Below are 19,149 nucleotides of genomic sequence, written 5' to 3'. Positions count from 1 at the left end.
AAACAATACAAGGCATATATAATCTGCCTTTGGCAGAAACAGTGGAAAATAAGAACCAGGTAAATTGTTGTTGCATCTGATATAATTTGCCGCTGCTTCTTACAGTCCTGAAATGTGACTAATACACATGTGCACATTTCGATGGTGATGCTGAAATGTTATAATGTGTAGCCCTATATGTAATATCAAACTTTCAATATCAGACTTTCTTAATCTACATTTTCTTTTAGAAACACTTCAAGACCCATGTTTGTTCTCTAGCTTTTAAGTTGTGATCACTGCTAATGTGCTTGACTGTGTCTGTCTTGTTCCTTCCTCTTTTTGTGTTAATTAAGTTATTGTGAAGCACTTTGTAGCTCTTACTTACCAAGAAATAAGACCTGTCTCATGTTTATTCCATGTTGCTAATCCCAGAGGAGGAATATATCTGTCAGAAATAAAAAAAAATAATAAATAATAGGTAAAAAAAATAATTAATAATAATTAAGAAAATCTCTCTCTTTTTAACAATCCATTCCCTCAAGAGAAGCAACATTTTAAGTCTCTAAATATTATATTTTGGCCTAACTTGATACTTTAGAGGCTCTGTAGAATAGCTAGCTAGCTTGCAAATCGAAAAAGAATTGGCTAGCTAATAATTCTCCACTTATTTGGCAGATATTTTATTACAGATGTTTTAAATGTTCATTAAAGAACAGGTAATGTTTTCAAAGTTATAAAATAAGTAATAAAAGCCTAAGGTAAAACCACATATCACCCTACAGCAAATTCACTTAGTCACAACGTTTATTCTGCTAGTGTTAGCTATCCAGCTAGCTGACTAACTAACTAGCTAACATTACAATATCAGTTCATGTTAAGTAACTTATAGAGACTATACGAGCTTGTATAACACAAATATGTGCTGCTAACCATAGCAAGACAATTACAAATCCTGCTCTGAATGAACATGACAGCAGACAGTGAATTTCATATCACAAAACAGTGAATGTTAGCTACCTGTTTAAATTGATACTGGTACCATAACAGGCTCCAGCTCCCTGTCCTGTTACTGGACAGCGCGCGCCGTGATTCCAGCATCAACTTCCCTGCATGTTTAGGCGGGAACAAACACGAGACACTTAAGTGTTTGCAGAGATGATGGAAATTACAGCATATTTAATTTTTATTTAGATATGGGATATGATTTCAACATATATTCAGTTAGTAGGATATCAAGTAGTGGTGAGTATAATTTAAGGACATCTGAAATGCAGCATAAACCTGCATAAATTACACCCACGTGCTTTGGTGTTAAAACACATATATAGAGGCTGGACTGTAATAAAATCTTTCTAAAATTAGCTTTCTTCCTGAGATTATTTGTTATTCCTTAAGACGTTTTCCCCCTTCTTTTTCTATGAGGAAAAACTACAGAAAACTACAGTTTTATTACAGAAAAGACATTTACATATATACATACATAAAGTAAATTACACACATTACATTACATAGAAGTCCATCAATCATCAATATTCTTAAGGATTACAGATTTAGGAGATTAGTAAATGTTACTTTCTTCAACTTTAAATGATGGGTTTTTGTGAAAGCAAGAATGTGACAGGTAAGTTATTTATATGTTTTACATAACATAAAATACACTGACCAATACACTATTGACTACAACACACATGTATATTTAAATCTGTTTTAGGCTTTGTTGTTCCTTGTCATTGAAGGCAAAATCTGTAAAATCTGAAAACTATATCACCAGCATAATAGCATCATTGTGGAATTGGGTGAAAAGTGACTTGAGATGATTTAAGAACATGGACCTGAATGAAAGTGACTGCTGCAGGTGTCATTATTCATGTAATTTCCATTAGAGACATTACTATAGGCTCTGTGTTTGTGAGCCAGTCCAAGTCTCCATTTTATTATTAGTAGTATGCTATGTGAGGAGAGAAAACTATGCTATTTGTTCCATTTAAAATGCTTGATTTGAAGTCTTCGCTTGTGAGGATATGTGAACTCAAAGATTGTAACTTAATTATTCTCTTAAATATTATAGGTTCCCGAGCTCAACACTGAAAAGAGCTTTTTCTAAGATGTTTTATAATATGGAGGTATGAAATAACTGAAATACCTCCCAACACAACATCCTATAAATTCACATTTCTACCTTGTCCATGATCACATTTTCCCACCCCACCAACATCACATCTCCTCCCTTTAGAGTCATATGGCTCTGTCCTACGTCCAGTTATCAGAGGGGGGTCTGGCCTTTTAGAACCTGACAAACCAAAATTGTCAGAGTCACCTCCCACAGTACCATATACAGAAGGTATGATCCGAAATCACAATTGGTGTTTAGGTTTATTACATTATGTGTTTTTCATATTTCCTGTATTTCAAAAATAGTTCTGTGGAAAAATGCTCTGTGGAAAAAATTAGATACACAAGACCCAGAAAAGGTATTGCAAGAAGCCAAAAAAAAAAAATCTCTCACGTTTCTTTATTTCTAACGTGACTTGACTGTCATTGTTTAATTACTTCAACAGCAGTTTGACTGTCAGTAAAAAGTCTGAGATAAAGAATCTCTAGTATGCATATAGTAAGCATTAACAACTGTTGAGAACTGTCCATGCATGGTGAGGGTACAGGAGAAGGACAAGAATCTTGTCACAGTGTCACATTTCACAGATAAGCATTTTCAACACAGCCATACGATAAAATAAATAAATGAAGAAATGAAGAAAATCTGTTAGTGACTCAAATAAGTGCAGACTAATTATTTATTTATTCATATTTATTTAATTATTACTATTCTGATTGCTATGCATATTCAAACATCACAATGATAACTGAAGAAGTAAAGACCACATTTACTCTTTTTAAATACAAATTGTTTCAAAGTTGGGCTTAATTCTTTAAACTTAATACAATTATTTCAAATGAATACACTGAACATATATCATTTGCCAAACTCAAATAAGCATGCAAGTTTGTCTACAAAAGTGTTCGCTCGACATCCAGTAAGGCAGCTATCACTTCTGTTTGTGACTGTAGATGGCTGAGACGACTCAAAATAAATCAAAAGCTTTGCACTTGCCTTTAATGGAGTCTGCTTAGTCTGCACAAACACCTCAATATAAGCCTGACTGAGGCTGATAGAGCTGCACAGGAGACCTGAGAACCTGCCTGTGGTAAGAGGCTGTGCTGCCTGTCAGGGAATCTATTGTTATTGTACATTATAAATCTTTACATACATATGTAATTAGTAACTATGATATTCTGAATGTTCATTTTCAGGACTGTGAAAATTTCCTCTGGTCTCTGGCAAGAAGAAAGTAAGACATATTTGGCTAATTGCACTAATATTACAACATATTCTTCAGTATATTTGCTTTGCATAATGGTGGATAAAATTTTAAATAAATGAATTACTTGATCAGGGCATAGACTAAAAGGCAGCTAAATACAGACCATTCAAATTCAACAATAATTGAGGCGGAATGATTTCTCACGTTAGTCTAATATTCTATGCATGGATAATACATATGGATAACAATACATACAAACAATATCTTATGAATATAAGATTTAAGATTAAAATACAATAAATAACTGCACCATGATACACAGTACTACAGCTATCCTTTAGAAGTACTAAGAGAAGCAGCAGTTTTTACTGTAATCAGCTTGCCAAGTGAAACATTAAATTTACTGTCTAATCTATTTTCAGTGAAATTTTAGAAAACAAATGAGCTTGTCACATGTAAGAACAATTTTTATTTTCTAATCCTACTCTTAGCAAGCCGCCACCATGAGTACGGACGCGGAGATGGCCGTTTACGGCAAAGCTGCCATCTACCTCCGAAAGCCTGAGAAGGAGAGAATTGAGGCTCAAAACAAGCCCTTTGATGCAAAGAGTGCTTGCTATGTAGCTGATGCAAAAGAGCTGTACCTGAAGGCTACAATCAAGAGCAGAGACGGTGGCAAAGTCACTGTTGAACTGCTCAACAACAAGGAGGTGAGAGTTATTGCAGAAATATACATTACTGTATCATCATTTCTGTCAAACCATGAACTAACCATACCTTATCTTATTTACTAACAGGAGAGAACAGTTAAGGAGGATGATGTCAGCCCCATGAATCCTCCCAAATTCGACAAGATTGAGGACATGGCCATGATGACCCATCTCAATGAAGCCTCTGTGCTCTATAACCTCAAAGAGCGTTATGCAGCATGGATGATCTACGTAAGTAATAAATAGCACAGCTTTACTGGTCAATGGCAAAAGAGATGACTCCTATATATGACTGTGATTCAAAGAGTTGCATAAAGATAAGATAAGATAAGATAAGATAGTCCTTTATTAGTCCCGCAGTGGGGAAATTCACAGTGTAACAGCAGAAAGGGATAGCAGGACACTCAGTTACAAAAAATTTAGATAAATAAATAATTTACACTATATACACACAATATAGATAAGAATTAAAAAAGCAATAAACAATATTATTTACAGAATCATGTAGTGACAATTTCTTAGAACTGTAATTTTGTAGCTTAATAACAATGATCTGTACATATCTGCTTCAGACCTACTCTGGATTGTTCTGCGCTACTGTGAACCCCTACAAGTGGCTCCCAGTGTATGATGCAGAAGTGGTGGCTGCCTACAGAGGCAAAAAGCGCATGGAGGCCCCACCCCACATCTTCTCTGTCTCTGACAATGCCTATCAGTTCATGCTCACTGGTAAGATATAAAGAAAATGAAATGTATATATACCCACAGTAAAAAAACACACATTTTCCATTTCCTCACAGAATAAACCAACGTCCTTTACATTGTATCAAATATAAATGAAAAACAAATTAAGTTACCATTCTGGAGATAAGAGGTTTTGTTCATGTAATGTGACTCAATACTATATTTTCATCTCATAGACAGGGAGAACCAGTCTGTCCTGATTACGTAAGTATCCACAAGAAAAAATGTCTTGGAATAACTGAAATTGCTGCATCTCCTAATTTGCATTTTGTCTAAACCAGCGGAGAATCCGGTGCTGGAAAGACTGTGAACACCAAGCGTGTCATCCAGTACTTTGCCACAGTTGCAGTACAAGGTGACAAGAAGAAGGAGCAAGCTTCCGGCAAAATGCAGGTAAAATATACATCTATAACTAAAACACTTACCTGTAAGATCACCAAACTTTAAAACACTCATTAAAATAATACATTTTTGTGTGCTGAAGGGATCTCTTGAGGATCAGATCATTGCTGCTAACCCTCTGCTTGAGGCCTATGGTAATGCCAAGACTGTGAGAAATGACAACTCCTCTCGTTTTGTAAGTAATTCACTTCAAAACGTTTCAGCTTAACAAAATTATTGAGGAGTTTAGTGATGTTTTCTCTACAACTTTATTCTCACTATATTTAATTTTTGTTCAAAAAGGGTAAATTCATCAGAATCCACTTTGGCACAAGTGGCAAACTGGCCAGTGCTGATATTGAGACCTGTAAGTTACTCATTGTTACATTAAAAGTGTAATTCTACGGGTCAGTCTGTTGATAATTAGTGGATAACATTCCTGAATTGTCTGAACAGATCTGCTGGAGAAGTCTAGAGTAACATTCCAGCTTCCAGATGAGAGAGGCTACCACATCTTCTACCAGATGATGACCAACCATAAGCCTGAGTTGATTGGTAGGACACTATCCAGAAACTGCATTTCTTACCTTTCTCTGACCCAAAATATACCAAAATATCTGTGAACAAGTTTAAAATAAAGTCTCTGTGTTGCAGAAATGACACTCATCACCACCAACCCCTATGACTTCCCCATGTGCAGTCAGGGTCAGATCACAGTGGCAAGCATTGATGACAAGGAAGAGCTGGTTGCCACAGATGTAAGATGCTGTTGAAACCAAAGCAATGACAGATTATTAATTTGATCTTTTTATTCACAGCATTTTTATAATGATGATTTTTATTGTACAGACTGCTATTGACATTCTGGGCTTCAGTGCTGAGGAGAAGATGGGCATCTACAAATTTACCGGAGCTGTCCTCCATCATGGTAACATGAAGTTCAAGCAAAAGCAGCGTGAGGAGCAGGCTGAGCCTGACGGCACAGAGGGTGAGACTCTTACTCAGAGGTTCTGTGTTTTTGTTCAAACTGCAAATTTGCTCTGGTTAAAAATGGATCATAGTGACTGATGGTGCATATTTTTGCTGTTTCTAACAGAGGCTGACAAAATTGCCTATCTTCTGGGCTTGAACTCAGCTGAAATGCTGAAGGCTTTGTGCTACCCAAGAGTGAAGGTCGGAAATGAGTTTGTCACAAAGGGGCAGACCGTGCCACAGGTAATATTCATATTTACAATAAAATGTTTAAAAATAAAGGAAGTTTTTCTGGAAATACGATCAATTTTTTCATTTATTGTACTTGTAGGTGTACAATGCTGTCAGCGCCTTGTCCAAATCCATCTATGAGAGGATGTTCTTGTGGATGGTCATTCGTATCAACCAGATGTTGGACACAAAACAAGCCAGAAATTTCTTCATTGGTGTGCTGGACATTGCTGGATTTGAAATCTTTGATGTAAGTTTGTTCAGTGATCACAAGCTACATTTGATCAGATCATGCTGAACACGGACTCTACTGACTATTTTATACACCTGTAGTTCAACAGCATGGAGCAGCTGTGTATCAACTTCACCAATGAGAAGCTGCAGCAGTTCTTCAACCACCACATGTTCGTCCTGGAGCAAGAAGAGTACAAAAAGGAGGGCATTGTCTGGGAGTTCATTGACTTCGGCATGGACTTGGCCGCTTGCATTGAGCTCATTGAGAAAGTGAGTTCATAATGTACATTCTTATACACTACATGATTTGCATTCAAGTGAATGTATTTCTTCATAAACCTGTTTATTTCTGAAAACAGCCCATGGGTATCTTCTCCATCCTTGAAGAGGAGTGCATGTTCCCCAAGGCTACAGACACCAGCTTCAAGAACAAGCTGTATGATCAGCATCTTGGAAAGTGCAATGCTTTCCAGAAGCCCAAGCCTGCCAAAGGCAAGGCTGAAGCCCACTTCTCCCTGGTTCACTATGCTGGTACTGTGGACTACAACATTGCTGGCTGGCTGGATAAGAACAAGGACCCACTGAACGAGTCTGTTGTGCAGCTGTACCAGAAGTCCTCAGTGAAACTGCTTGCTACCCTCTACCCACCCGTTGTTGAAGGTAATTTCCTTTTCTTTAATAATATACTTACTAGACTCATTTAATTTTCCCCAAAAAATTGTTCAGATTTCTCATTTAACTATTAACACAGAGACTGGTGGCGGCAAGAAGGGAGGCAAGAAGAAGGGTGGTTCCATGCAGACTGTGTCCTCACAGTTTAGGGTATGTTACATTTACAGGTCATTACATCAACGCATTTCTTTATAATATGAGAACACCAATAATATGTTCACTCTGCAGGAGAACTTGGGCAAGCTGATGACCAACTTGAGGAGCACACATCCTCACTTTGTGCGTTGCCTGATTCCCAATGAGTCTAAGACTCCAGGTAAAGATGAACATTTCAATCTGAGCTGTAAAAGTTGCAAAAATGTGTATTTACCTGCATAATTTAATATTTATAAATGTTTACCACTACTGTATTTGTCAGGTCTCATGGAGAACTTCCTGGTTATCCACCAGCTGAGATGTAACGGTGTGCTGGAAGGTATCAGAATCTGCAGAAAGGGATTCCCCAGCAGAATCCTTTATGGTGACTTCAAACAAAGGTAGATAGAAGAAGAGTATAGAGTGATGCAATTTAAGGCTGTAGATTTAGTTTTGAATGAAGCAGAGCTGAAACCTTTATGTGTTCACAGATACAAAGTGCTGAATGCCAGTGTCATCCCTGAAGGCCAGTTTATTGACAACAAGAAGGCCAGTGAGAAGCTTCTAGGGTCCATTGATGTTGACCATGACCAGTACAGATTTGGACACACTAAGGTGATTACTTACCACAGGAGCTTAAGATATCAATAAAAAAGTAATACTCAATGTGATACAAGTAGTAAATTGCTCTCCTTACATTCAGGTGTTCTTCAAAGCTGGTCTGCTTGGTACTCTTGAAGAGATGCGAGATGAGAAACTGGCTAGTCTGGTCACAATGACTCAGGCTCTTTGCCGTGGATACCTCATGAGAAGGGAGTTTGTCAAGATGATGGAGAGGAGGTATTTAAAAAAACATGAAGACATATAAACAATGAATTTTGTACTGTTGATGTTACTAGAGTAGAACAGTGGGACAACAAGTTATTTTATTTCTTCAGGGAATCCATTTATACCCTCCAGTACAACATCCGCTCATTCATGAATGTCAAACACTGGCCATGGATGAAGGTGTACTACAAGATCAAGCCTCTGCTGAAGAGTGCTGAGACCGAGAAGGAACTGGCTAACATGAAAGAGGACTTTATCAAATGCAAAGAAGATCTGGCCAAAGCTGAGGCCAAAAAGAAGGAGCTTGAGGAGAAAATGGTGTCACTGCTGCAAGAGAAGAATGATCTGCAGCTTCAAGTGGCATCTGTCAGTATTACCTCAATACCAACATAATCCAATCCCAAAATTCTATAAAGTACAGTAGATGTTTATGAGATGTTTGTTTAATGAATTCTTTTCCAGGAATCTGAGAATCTTTCAGATGCTGAGGAGAGATGTGAGGGTCTGATTAAGAGCAAAATCCAGCTTGAGGCTAAACTCAAAGAGACCACTGAGAGACTGGAGGATGAAGAAGAAATCAACGCTGAGCTGACTGCTAAGAAGAGGAAACTGGAGGATGAGTGCTCAGAGTTGAAGAAGGACATTGATGACTTGGAGCTTACCTTGGCTAAAGTGGAGAAGGAGAAACACGCCACTGAAAACAAGGTCAGAACTAAAAGAGGAGCAAAGAAATACATCCAAATTGAATTTAACAATAACTCGTTTCCTAATAATATGTAAAATGTGGAATCAAAAATGCAGGTCAAGAACCTCACTGAGGAGATGACAGCCCAAGATGAGAGCATTGGTAAACTCACAAAGGAGAAGAAAGCCCTCCAAGAGGCACACCAGCAAACTCTTGATGATCTTCAGGCAGAGGAGGACAAAGTCAACACTCTGACCAAGTCCAAGACTAAGCTTGAGCAACAAGTGGATGATGTGAGTTACATGACATGAACATGCAACTGGACTTCACATAAGATAATTCTGGTTACCTCTAAACAAGCTTTGTGTTTTTACAGCTGGAGGGTTCTCTGGAGCAAGAGAAGAAGCTCCGTATGGACCTGGAGAGAGCCAAGAGAAAGCTTGAGGGTGACCTGAAATTGTCTCAGGAATCCATCATGGACCTGGAGAATGACAAGCAGCAGTCTGATGAGAAGCTGAAGAAGTAATTTCAAACAGACAAAGAACAGAAACAAACAAATAACACAAAATTAGATTTCTTATCATTAGAATGTTTTCTATGCCTGATATAACAAAGATTCTGTTTAATTTCCTCAGGAAAGACTTTGAAATAAGCCAGCTTCTTAGCAAGATTGAAGATGAGCAGTCTCTGGGTGCTCAGCTTCAGAAGAAGATCAAGGAACTTCAGGTAGTTATTTATTTCTGTTATAATGATGCAGTTTTGAAACAAATGTAGCTTTTTATCATTTAAACATGATACTTAAACATGATTGTCTTTTTATTGATAGGCTCGTATTGAGGAGCTGGAGGAAGAGATTGAGGCTGAGCGTGCTGCTCGTGCCAAGGTTGAGAAGCAGAGAGCTGATCTGTCCAGGGAACTTGAGGAGATCAGCGAGAGGCTTGAGGAGGCTGGAGGAGCAACTGCTGCTCAGATTGAGATGAACAAGAAGCGTGAAGCTGAGTTCCAGAAGCTGCGTCGTGATCTGGAAGAGTCCACTCTGCAGCATGAGGCAACTGCCGCTGCCCTCCGCAAGAAGCAGGCCGACAGCGTGGCTGAGCTTGGAGAACAAATCGACAACCTCCAGCGTGTCAAGCAGAAGCTTGAGAAAGAAAAGAGTGAATACAAAATGGAGATTGATGATCTCTCCAGCAACATGGAGGCTGTTGCTAAGGCCAAGGTCTCTGTTACAAACACCAAGCTTATACATAGACAGAATCATTTTATATACATACAAATAATATACTCTAAAACTGGCTTTAAAATAGCAATGATTGTTGAATTTACAGGCAAATCTTGAGAAGATGTGCAGAACCCTTGAGGATCAACTGAGTGAAATCAAGACCAAAAATGATGAGAATTTGCGCCAAATCAATGACCTCAGTGCTCAGAAGGCTAGGCTCCAGACTGAGAATGGTAAAAAAAAAAAACTAACTGCACAAAAATTTAAATTTAGCATTCCCTAACTATCCTCACACCCTGATTACCATTTCGTACAGATAATGTCCATAATGGTCTGACAATTAAAAATTACATATTTTTAATGATGTGCAGGTGAGTTTGGACGCCAGCTGGAGGAGAAAGAGTCTCTGGTGTCTCAGCTGACCAGAGGCAAACAGGCTTTCACTCAGCAAATCGATGAGCTTAAGAGACAGATTGAGGAGGAGGTTAAGGTAAAAACATCATAAATAAAACTATTAAAAACACTTCAATTAAGTGAATGCCACAAAGAAACATTGGGCTAGATTCATACATCTCATAAGCCAGTACAGTACAGTACTGTACAGTACAGTAATTTATCAAAGCTTTTCACCTTCACAAAGCTAAGCAAATGACTTTCCGTTTTCTTTAAAGTCAGAGGAGCAAAATTATATCTCTCCTCACTAGTTTTATTTTGAATAGTTGAGCAACATCCTAAACCATGCAAAATACTAAATTTACAATCACTTTGACTTGCTATTGTCTTTTGTAATGAATCACTAATAACACAAGCATAAATGCATGCATGCTATATTTAACTGTGTTGTTTATGAATTTGGATTACTGCTTTTGTATTTCCCAGGCTAAGAATGCCCTGGCCCACGGACTGCAGTCTGCTCGTCATGACTGTGACCTTCTCAGGGAGCAGTTTGAGGAGGAGCAGGAAGCAAAGGCTGAGCTTCAACGTTCAATGTCCAAGGCCAACAGTGAGGTTGCCCAGTGGAGGTCTAAATATGAAACTGATGCCATCCAGCGCACTGAGGAGCTTGAAGAGTCCAAGTACGAACAAAAGGCTGATTATATTTTTTATGGATACAGATGTTCATCATTTACAGAAACTATTCACACCTCTAAAACAAACATTCAAATCTATTATGAAATCTAATTTTAATAGGAAGAAGCTTGCACAGCGTCTGCAGGAGGCTGAGGAACAAATTGAGGCCGTGAACTCCAAGTGTGCCTCTCTAGAGAAGACTAAGCAGAGACTCCAGGGTGAGGTGGAGGACCTCATGATTGATGTGGAGAGAGCCAATGCCTTGGCTGCCAACCTTGACAAGAAACAGAGGAACTTTGACAAGGTAAACTGTTGGAATAATTCAGTGACGAATAATCTATTCACAGAGAATTATTGTTGTTCTGGTCTTTGCATATTATGCTTTGTGAATTAAGGATTGTGTCTCTACAAACAGGTGTTGGCAGAATGGAAGCAGAAGTATGAGGAGGGTCAGGCAGAGCTGGAGGGAGCCCAGAAGGAGGCTCGTGCTCTCAGCACTGAGCTCTTCAAGATGAAGAACTCTTATGAGGAAGCTCTTGACCAACTGGAGACCCTCAAGAGAGAGAACAAGAATCTGCAACGTATGTTTCAAAAGTCCAGTTCAGAAGTAAAATTTTTTTCGATGCAGTTTTAATTACTAACATTTTTGTTCTGCTCAGAAGAAAACATTTTATTAGAAATATTAACCAAATAACAATATTTGTTCATTTCATTACAGAGGAGATCTCAGACCTGACTGAACAGATTGGTGAGACTGGAAAGAGCATTCATGAGCTGGAGAAGGCCAAGAAGACAGTAGAGACTGAGAAGGCAGAGATTCAGACTGCCCTGGAAGAGGCTGAGGTAGATTCATACACTAAATGAAAACAGTAAACTGCTGTAATTTGTGTTAATGTGTTTGTGCTCATCTAAGTTTGTTTGAAACCAGTATACTCAACTGAAGAAAACTGAACTTACCTAACACTCTTACAGGGCACTCTGGAGCATGAGGAGTCCAAGATTCTTCGTGTCCAGCTTGAGCTCAACCAGGTCAAGGGTGAGATTGACAGGAAGCTTGCAGAGAAGGATGAGGAGATTGAGCAGATCAAGAGGAACAGCCAGAGAGTGATTGAATCCATGCAGAGCACTCTGGACTCTGAGGTCAGGAGCAGGAATGATGCTTTGAGAATCAAGAAGAAGATGGAAGGAGATCTCAATGAGATGGAAATTCAGCTGAGCCACGCTAATCGCCAAGCTTCCGAAGCCCAGAAACAGCTGAGGAATGTGCAGGGACAACTGAAGGTATTAGCCTTTAAAATACAAACCTTTGTTTAATGGGCTACCCACCTCTATTTGTACCTAGAATATGTACAGTTTTTTTTACCTATTTTACTGCTGTTTACAAAGTGACCGCATACATGTTATGAGTCATCTCAGATGGGTCACCTCAATCTCATGCAGTATGTTGCATTTGTATCTTTTCTGATCTTTAGGATGCCCAACTGCACCTTGATGATGCTCTGAGGGGACAAGAAGACATGAAGGAGCAGGTGGCCATGGTGGAGCGTAGGAACACTCTGATGTTGGCTGAAATTGAGGAGCTCAGAGCAGCCCTGGAGCAGACAGAGAGAGGTCGTAAGGTAGCTGAGCAAGAGCTGGTGGATGCTAGTGAGCGTGTTGGACTGCTTCACTCTCAGGTATTTTAACTGTCTTGTTACACTATTGAGAAATGAACACCTGTTTGGGAAAATTACTAATGATTTACATAATTTCTTCCAGAACACAAGTCTGGTGAACTCTAAGAAGAAGCTTGAGGCTGACCTTGTTCAAATCCAAAGTGAGGTTGACGACACTGTGCAGGAAGCAAGAAATGCAGAGGATAAGGCCAAGAAAGCCATCACTGATGTGAGTGCTTTTCGTCATTTAGTTAATGGTCTTGTTTTATGCTTTACTCCAAAATCTGATCACATTTTGTTTGACTGGTCAGGCTGCCATGATGGCAGAGGAACTCAAAAAGGAGCAGGACACCAGTGCTCACCTTGAGAGGATGAAGAAGAACCTTGAGGTCACAGTGAAGGACCTGCAGCACCGCCTGGATGAGGCTGAGAATCTGGCCATGAAGGGTGGAAAGAAACAACTCCAGAAACTGGAGTCCAGGGTTAGTCTTACCTGGATGCTACTATTTACTCAGTGCTCAGTTACAGTCTTTGAACACCAGGAATGTTTGTTTCATTAAATATAAACTGGTTTATAAACTGAGTTTTTATGTATGTATGAACTCATCCAGGTGCGCGAGCTGGAAGCTGAGGTTGAGGCTGAACAGAGACGTGGAGTTGATGCTGTTAAGGGTGTCCGCAAATACGAGAGAAGAGTGAAGGAACTTACTTACCAGGTATGTGTAATGTTCATGTCCATGTTAAATCATGAGGGTACTTTTCTCATTAAAAACATAAACTTATAGCTGTATGATCTGTAGACTGAGGAAGACAAGAAGAATCTCACCAGACTCCAGGATCTGGTTGACAAGCTGCAGCTGAAGGTCAAGGCTTACAAGAGACAAGCTGAGGAGGCTGTGAGTCCATTTTTAGAACACTTTGGGACAGGAAGTAACGTCTTTGCTAAAATATGTAAAATACTACAAAATTCTCACATACATATTTTGAAAACTGTACAATTAGGAGGAACAAGCCAATGGCCACCTGTCCAAGCTCAGGAAGGTGCAACATGACCTGGAAGAGGCTGAAGAGCGTGCTGACATTGCTGAGTCTCAGGTCAACAAGCTCAGAGCCAAGAGCCGTGATAGTGGCAAGGTGAGGTAGAAGAAGAAATTTATTGACCAAGGCACAAAAACACCGTTTAGCAAACAATGTACACAATGTATATATGTTAATGTATGTTGCTTGTGCTCTTTGACAAGAAAGACATCAGAGTAAATAAATAATTTCTCTTTTTCCTAGGCTAAAGAAGAGTAAATCTTTATGGCGGGATTCTACAACATGACTGTAGCAGCATAACTTTGTCCAATCCTGTTCAATAAAATTGTACATACCTGCATCACTTGTGTCCAAGTCATTTATATGGAAAACCATAGCAAACCATACCATTGTGTAGAGTTCATAGCAATCAGCTATAACTATCATACACAAACATTCCTTTTATATTAAATGCTGTCAGATACTGCTGGAATGTACAGCTTCTGAAAATAAATCATTTTATTTATATTTTTACATACCTATTACTTGAGCCTATGCTCTCCTCAGAATGTCCTTCTCACACCTGCCATCTTTCTCTTCGCTGTTTTTTGAAGCTGAAAGAACAAAACACTCAAGCTATGCATTCAGCTTAATTTACAACTGCTCTACCCTAGAGATCCAGTCTAACTTCAGAAGAACCTCGAGTCTACAGACAAGGCTCTGCAGCACTGTAGGGCTGAAACGATTATTTAAATAACTCGAATAATTTGATTACAAAAAATGTCTTTGCACAGCTCCTGTCTCATTGTTTTACACGGGCTGTTATAACTGACGCGCATTTCAAAGAATAAAGGTGGCATGATATATTTTGCTCTTTTTGGCAATGGCAGAAGATGAAGGTACTGGTGTGCGAGTGTGGAACCATTTTATGCTGAGTAAGGCAGGCAATGATGTGCAGTGTATACACTGTGAAACGGACCTGGACTACCAAAGTAGTACTTCGTCAATTTTGCAGCACCTGAACCGAAAGTCTCCTCACATGAACTGCACTTTACCAAGCGGACATGAAGCTGCTACAGCGTATGTTTTTGTAAAAAAATTGTAGACAGTATTATAAGTCGATAGTGACTAGGCATGCTAAGTAGCAAGACAGCAAATGCACTAAGATCTCATTCATGTAATTTATCCCTCTTCATCTCTCCCTCCCATACACACACACCAAGATAGGTTACAGCTCATAACACCCCTTTCCCATATATAAGGTAGTAAAAATAAATGCAACAGATGGGCAAATACATTTATAACTACATAAATGACTACATTCTTTAGCTTATAGATTTACTTTTGGAGATGATTGGGAAATGAAGTACCTTTACACTTTTTGTTATTTATTATTTATTCTCAAATGGGCTTTTGCCTTAGTTTTTAAATGATGGACAAATATGTTTGTGAAATTGTATTTCAGAGTTTTTTCATGTACATCATAAAAGATAAAAAAAATAAAAATCTTTTTAAGAGAAAAACAGCCAGTTGCTGTATAGTTGTTTAAAAACACAAAAGTATGATTTATCCAATTACTCAATTAAGCAATGAAAAAAATTAAGCAATGAAAAAAATAAACAGAATACTCAATAAAAATATTCAATAGTTGCAGCCCTACAGCACTGTATGACAGAGACTGGAAATAGGGAGAATATAAAGCAACACACACTCAATATAGATATGTTAAAGAACACAGAGACAATTAGTTTCACCTGAATATGAAAAGAAATATCAAACTGAGATTTGGGTTTAAATAAATCATGTAAGAAAACAAATGCATTTGGAATTGCTCAAATGTGTGGATAAACTTGCTTTTAACAACAATTTAGAAAAGAAAATCAAAAAAAGGAATTTCCTATTCTTTCTTATACTTCAGATGAGAGACATTTCATGGGGGCATAGGTTTGATTTAGAATTAAATTTGGGGATGTACATTTGGCAAGGAGTCAATGCCCTTCATGAAATTTCACACTATACACACACACACACACACACACACACACACATTTCATTTCTAGAATTACCCATTAGTAATCTTTAGGGTGTAATAAAAGACATGGAGTGGTTAATAATGTTAGATAACACCAAATCTCATAAGTGAAATGCTGACCTGGTCACGTCTTTCTCCTCTTTCTTCCTGTCCTGGACTCTCTCTCTTCCTTTCTGCTGATGTCTCTCTAGCGCCTGTATGGACAACAATTATGTAATAAACTGACAAGGACAACCATATTTGTTGAGTTTTAGTGTTGTGCATTGGCTAAATTATTTTTAACAATTACATTAAAGGAATGTGCTTCACCAAATTTTACTTCAACAGAAATCAATGACGCATCATGATATTAACAATGCGCTCCATGTGTCCAAGACTGGAGTAAAATAAACAATACAAGGCATATATAATCTGCCTTTGGCAGAAACAGTGGAAAATAAGAACCAGGTAAATTGTTGTTGCATCTGATATAATTTGCCGCTGCTTCTTACAGTCCTGAAATGTGACTAATACACATGTGCACATTTCGATGGTGATGCTGAAATGTTATAATGTGTAGCCCTATATGTAATATCAAACTTTCAATATCAGACTTTCTTAATCTACATTTTCTTTTAGAAACACTTCAAGACCCATGTTTGTTCTCTAGCTTTTAAGTTGTGATCACTGCTAATGTGCTTGACTGTGTCTGTCTTGTTCCTTCCTCTTTTTGTGTTAATTAAGTTATTGTGAAGCACTTTGTAGCTCTTACTTACCAAGAAATAAGACCTGTCTCATGTTTATTCCATGTTGCTAATCCCAGAGGAGGAATATATCTGTCAGAAATAAAAAAAAATAATAAATAATAGGTAAAAAAAATAATTAATAATAATTAAGAAAATCTCTCTCTTTTTAACAATCCATTCCCTCAAGAGAAGCAACATTTTAAGTCTCTAAATATTATATTTTGGCCTAACTTGATACTTTAGAGGCTCTGTAGAATAGCTAGCTAGCTTGCAAATCGAAAAAGAATTGGCTAGCTAATAATTCTCCACTTATTTGGCAGATATTTTATTACAGATGTTTTAAATGTTCATTAAAGAACAGGTAATGTTTTCAAAGTTATAAAATAAGTAATAAAAGCCTAAGGTAAAACCACATATCACCCTACAGCAAATTCACTTAGTCACAACGTTTATTCTGCTAGTGTTAGCTATCCAGCTAGCTGACTAACTAACTAGCTAACATTACAATATCAGTTCATGTTAAGTTTAACTTATAGAGACTATACGAGCTTGTATAACACAAATATGTGCTGCTAACCATAGCAAGACAATTACAAATCCTGCTCTGAATGAACATGACAGCAGACAGTGAATTTCATATCACAAAACAGTGAATGTTAGCTACCTGTTTAAATTGATACTGGTACCATAACAGGCTCCAGCTCCCTGTCCTGTTACTGGACAGCGCGCGCCATGATTCCAGCATCAACTTCCCTGCATGTTTAGGCGGGAACAAACACGAGACACTTAAGTGTTTGCAGAGATGATGGAAATTACAGCATATTTAATTTTTATTTAGATATGGGATATGATTTCAACATATATTCAGTTAGTAGGATATCAAGTAGTGGTGAGTATAATTTAAGGACATCTGAAATGCAGCATAAACCTGCATAAATTACACCCACGTGCTTTGGTGTTAAAACACATATATAGAGGCTGGACTGTAATAAAATCTTTCTAAAATTAGCTTTCTTCCTGAGATTATTTGTTATTCCTTAAGACGTTTTCCCCCTTCTTTTTCTATGAGGAAAAACTACAGAAAACTACAGTTTTATTACAGAAAAGACATTTACATATATACATACATAAAGTAAATTACACACATTACATTACATAGAAGTCCATCAATCATCAATATTCTTAAGGATTACAGATTTAGGAGATTAGTAAATGTTACTTTCTTCAACTTTAAAAGATGGGTTTTTGTGAAAGCAAGAATGTGACAGGTAAGTTATTTATATGTTTTACATAACATAAAATACACTGACCAATACACTATTGACTACAACACACATGTATATTTAAATCTGTTTTAGGCTTTGTTGTTCCTTGTCATTGAAGGCAAAATCTGTAAAATCTGAAAACTATATCACCAGCATAATAGCATCATTGTGGAATTGGGTGAAAAGTGACTTGAGATGATTTAAGAACATGGACCTGAATGAAAGTGACTGCTGCAGGTGTCATTATTCATGTAATTTCCATTAGAGACATTACTATAGGCTCTGTGTTTGTGAGCCAGTCCAAGTCTCCATTTTATTATTAGTAGTATGCTATGTGAGGAGAGAAAACTATGCTATTTGTTCCATTTAAAATGCTTGATTTGAAGTCTTCGCTTGTGAGGATATGTGAACTCAAAGATTGTAACTTAATTATTCTCTTAAATATTATAGGTTCCCGAGCTCAACACTGAAAAGAGCTTTTTCTAAGATGTTTTATAATATGGAGGTATGAAATAACTGAAATACCTCCCAACACAACATCCTATAAATTCACATTTCTACCTTGTCCATGATCACATTTTCCCACCCCACCAACATCACATCTCCTCCCTTTAGAGTCATATGGCTCTGTCCTACGTCCAGTTATCAGAGGGGGGTCTGGCCTTTTAGAACCTGACAAACCAAAATTGTCAGAGTCACCTCCCACAGTACCATATACAGAAGGTATGATCCGAAATCACAATTGGTGTTTAGGTTTATTACATTATGTGTTTTTCATATTTCCTGTATTTCAAAAATAGTTCTGTGGAAAAATGCTCTGTGGAAAAAATTAGATACACAAGACCCAGAAAAGGTATTGCAAGAAGCCAAAAAAAAAAAAAAAAATCTCTCACGTTTCTTTATTTCTAACGTGACTAGACTGTCATTGTTTAATTACTTCAACAGCAGTTTGACTGTCAGTAAAAAGTCTGAGATAAAGAATCTCTAGTATGCATATAGTAAGCATTAACAACTGTTGAGAACTGTCCATGCATGGTGAGGGTACAGGAGAAGGACAAGAATCTTGTCACAGTGTCACATTTCACAGATAAGCATTTTCAACACAGCCATACGATAAAATAAATAAATGAAGAAATGAAGAAAATCTGTTAGTGACTCAAATAAGTGCAGACTAATTATTTATTTATTCATATTTATTTAATTATTACTATTCTGATTGCTATGCATATTCAAACATCACAATGATAACTGAAGAAGTAAAGACCACATTT

At 37.6% G+C, this 19,149-nt stretch overlaps 1 protein-coding gene across 1 annotated transcript; it reads left to right on the top strand.

Moving 5' to 3' along the window:
* Positions 1–3,805: 3,805 nt before the first annotated feature.
* LOC140549175 (myosin heavy chain, fast skeletal muscle-like) lies at positions 3,806–13,982 on the top strand. The gene is made up of 38 exons (XM_072672551.1): positions 3,806–4,012; positions 4,100–4,243; positions 4,585–4,741; positions 4,933–4,960; positions 5,038–5,149; positions 5,241–5,333; positions 5,441–5,504; positions 5,594–5,692; positions 5,792–5,895; positions 5,987–6,125; positions 6,234–6,352; positions 6,441–6,590; positions 6,674–6,844; positions 6,934–7,234; positions 7,326–7,396; positions 7,475–7,562; positions 7,665–7,782; positions 7,873–7,996; positions 8,085–8,221; positions 8,320–8,575; positions 8,672–8,914; positions 9,011–9,187; positions 9,271–9,416; positions 9,530–9,620; positions 9,721–10,110; positions 10,220–10,346; positions 10,485–10,603; positions 10,993–11,189; positions 11,305–11,488; positions 11,600–11,765; positions 11,903–12,027; positions 12,157–12,465; positions 12,657–12,860; positions 12,943–13,068; positions 13,151–13,321; positions 13,451–13,555; positions 13,640–13,735; positions 13,842–13,982. Exons 1-38 carry the CDS (start codon positions 3,806–3,808, stop codon positions 13,980–13,982), a joined length of 5,799 nt encoding a protein of 1,932 aa, XP_072528652.1.
* The last annotated feature ends 5,167 nt before the right edge of the window (positions 13,983–19,149 follow it).

This window comes from Salminus brasiliensis, chromosome 1, assembly GCF_030463535.1.
Source record: "Salminus brasiliensis chromosome 1, fSalBra1.hap2, whole genome shotgun sequence".
Lineage (NCBI taxonomy): Eukaryota > Metazoa > Chordata > Actinopteri > Characiformes > Bryconidae > Salminus > Salminus brasiliensis.
The sequence above is the reverse complement of the archived record's forward strand: the minus strand, read 5'-3'. Positions and strand labels throughout refer to the sequence as shown.

Excerpts from the sequence above, each read along its gene's own strand:
- LOC140549175 (XM_072672551.1), top strand. The coding sequence starts at position 3,806 with ATGAGTACGGACGCGGAGATGGCCGTTTACGGCAAAGCTGCCATCTAC. Across the intron at positions 8,576-8,671 it reads TGCAGCTTCAAGTGGCATCT|GAATCTGAGAATCTTTCAGA; the intron begins GTCAGTATTACC and ends ATTCTTTTCCAG. Across the intron at positions 12,028-12,156 it reads CTGCCCTGGAAGAGGCTGAG|GGCACTCTGGAGCATGAGGA; the intron begins GTAGATTCATAC and ends ACACTCTTACAG.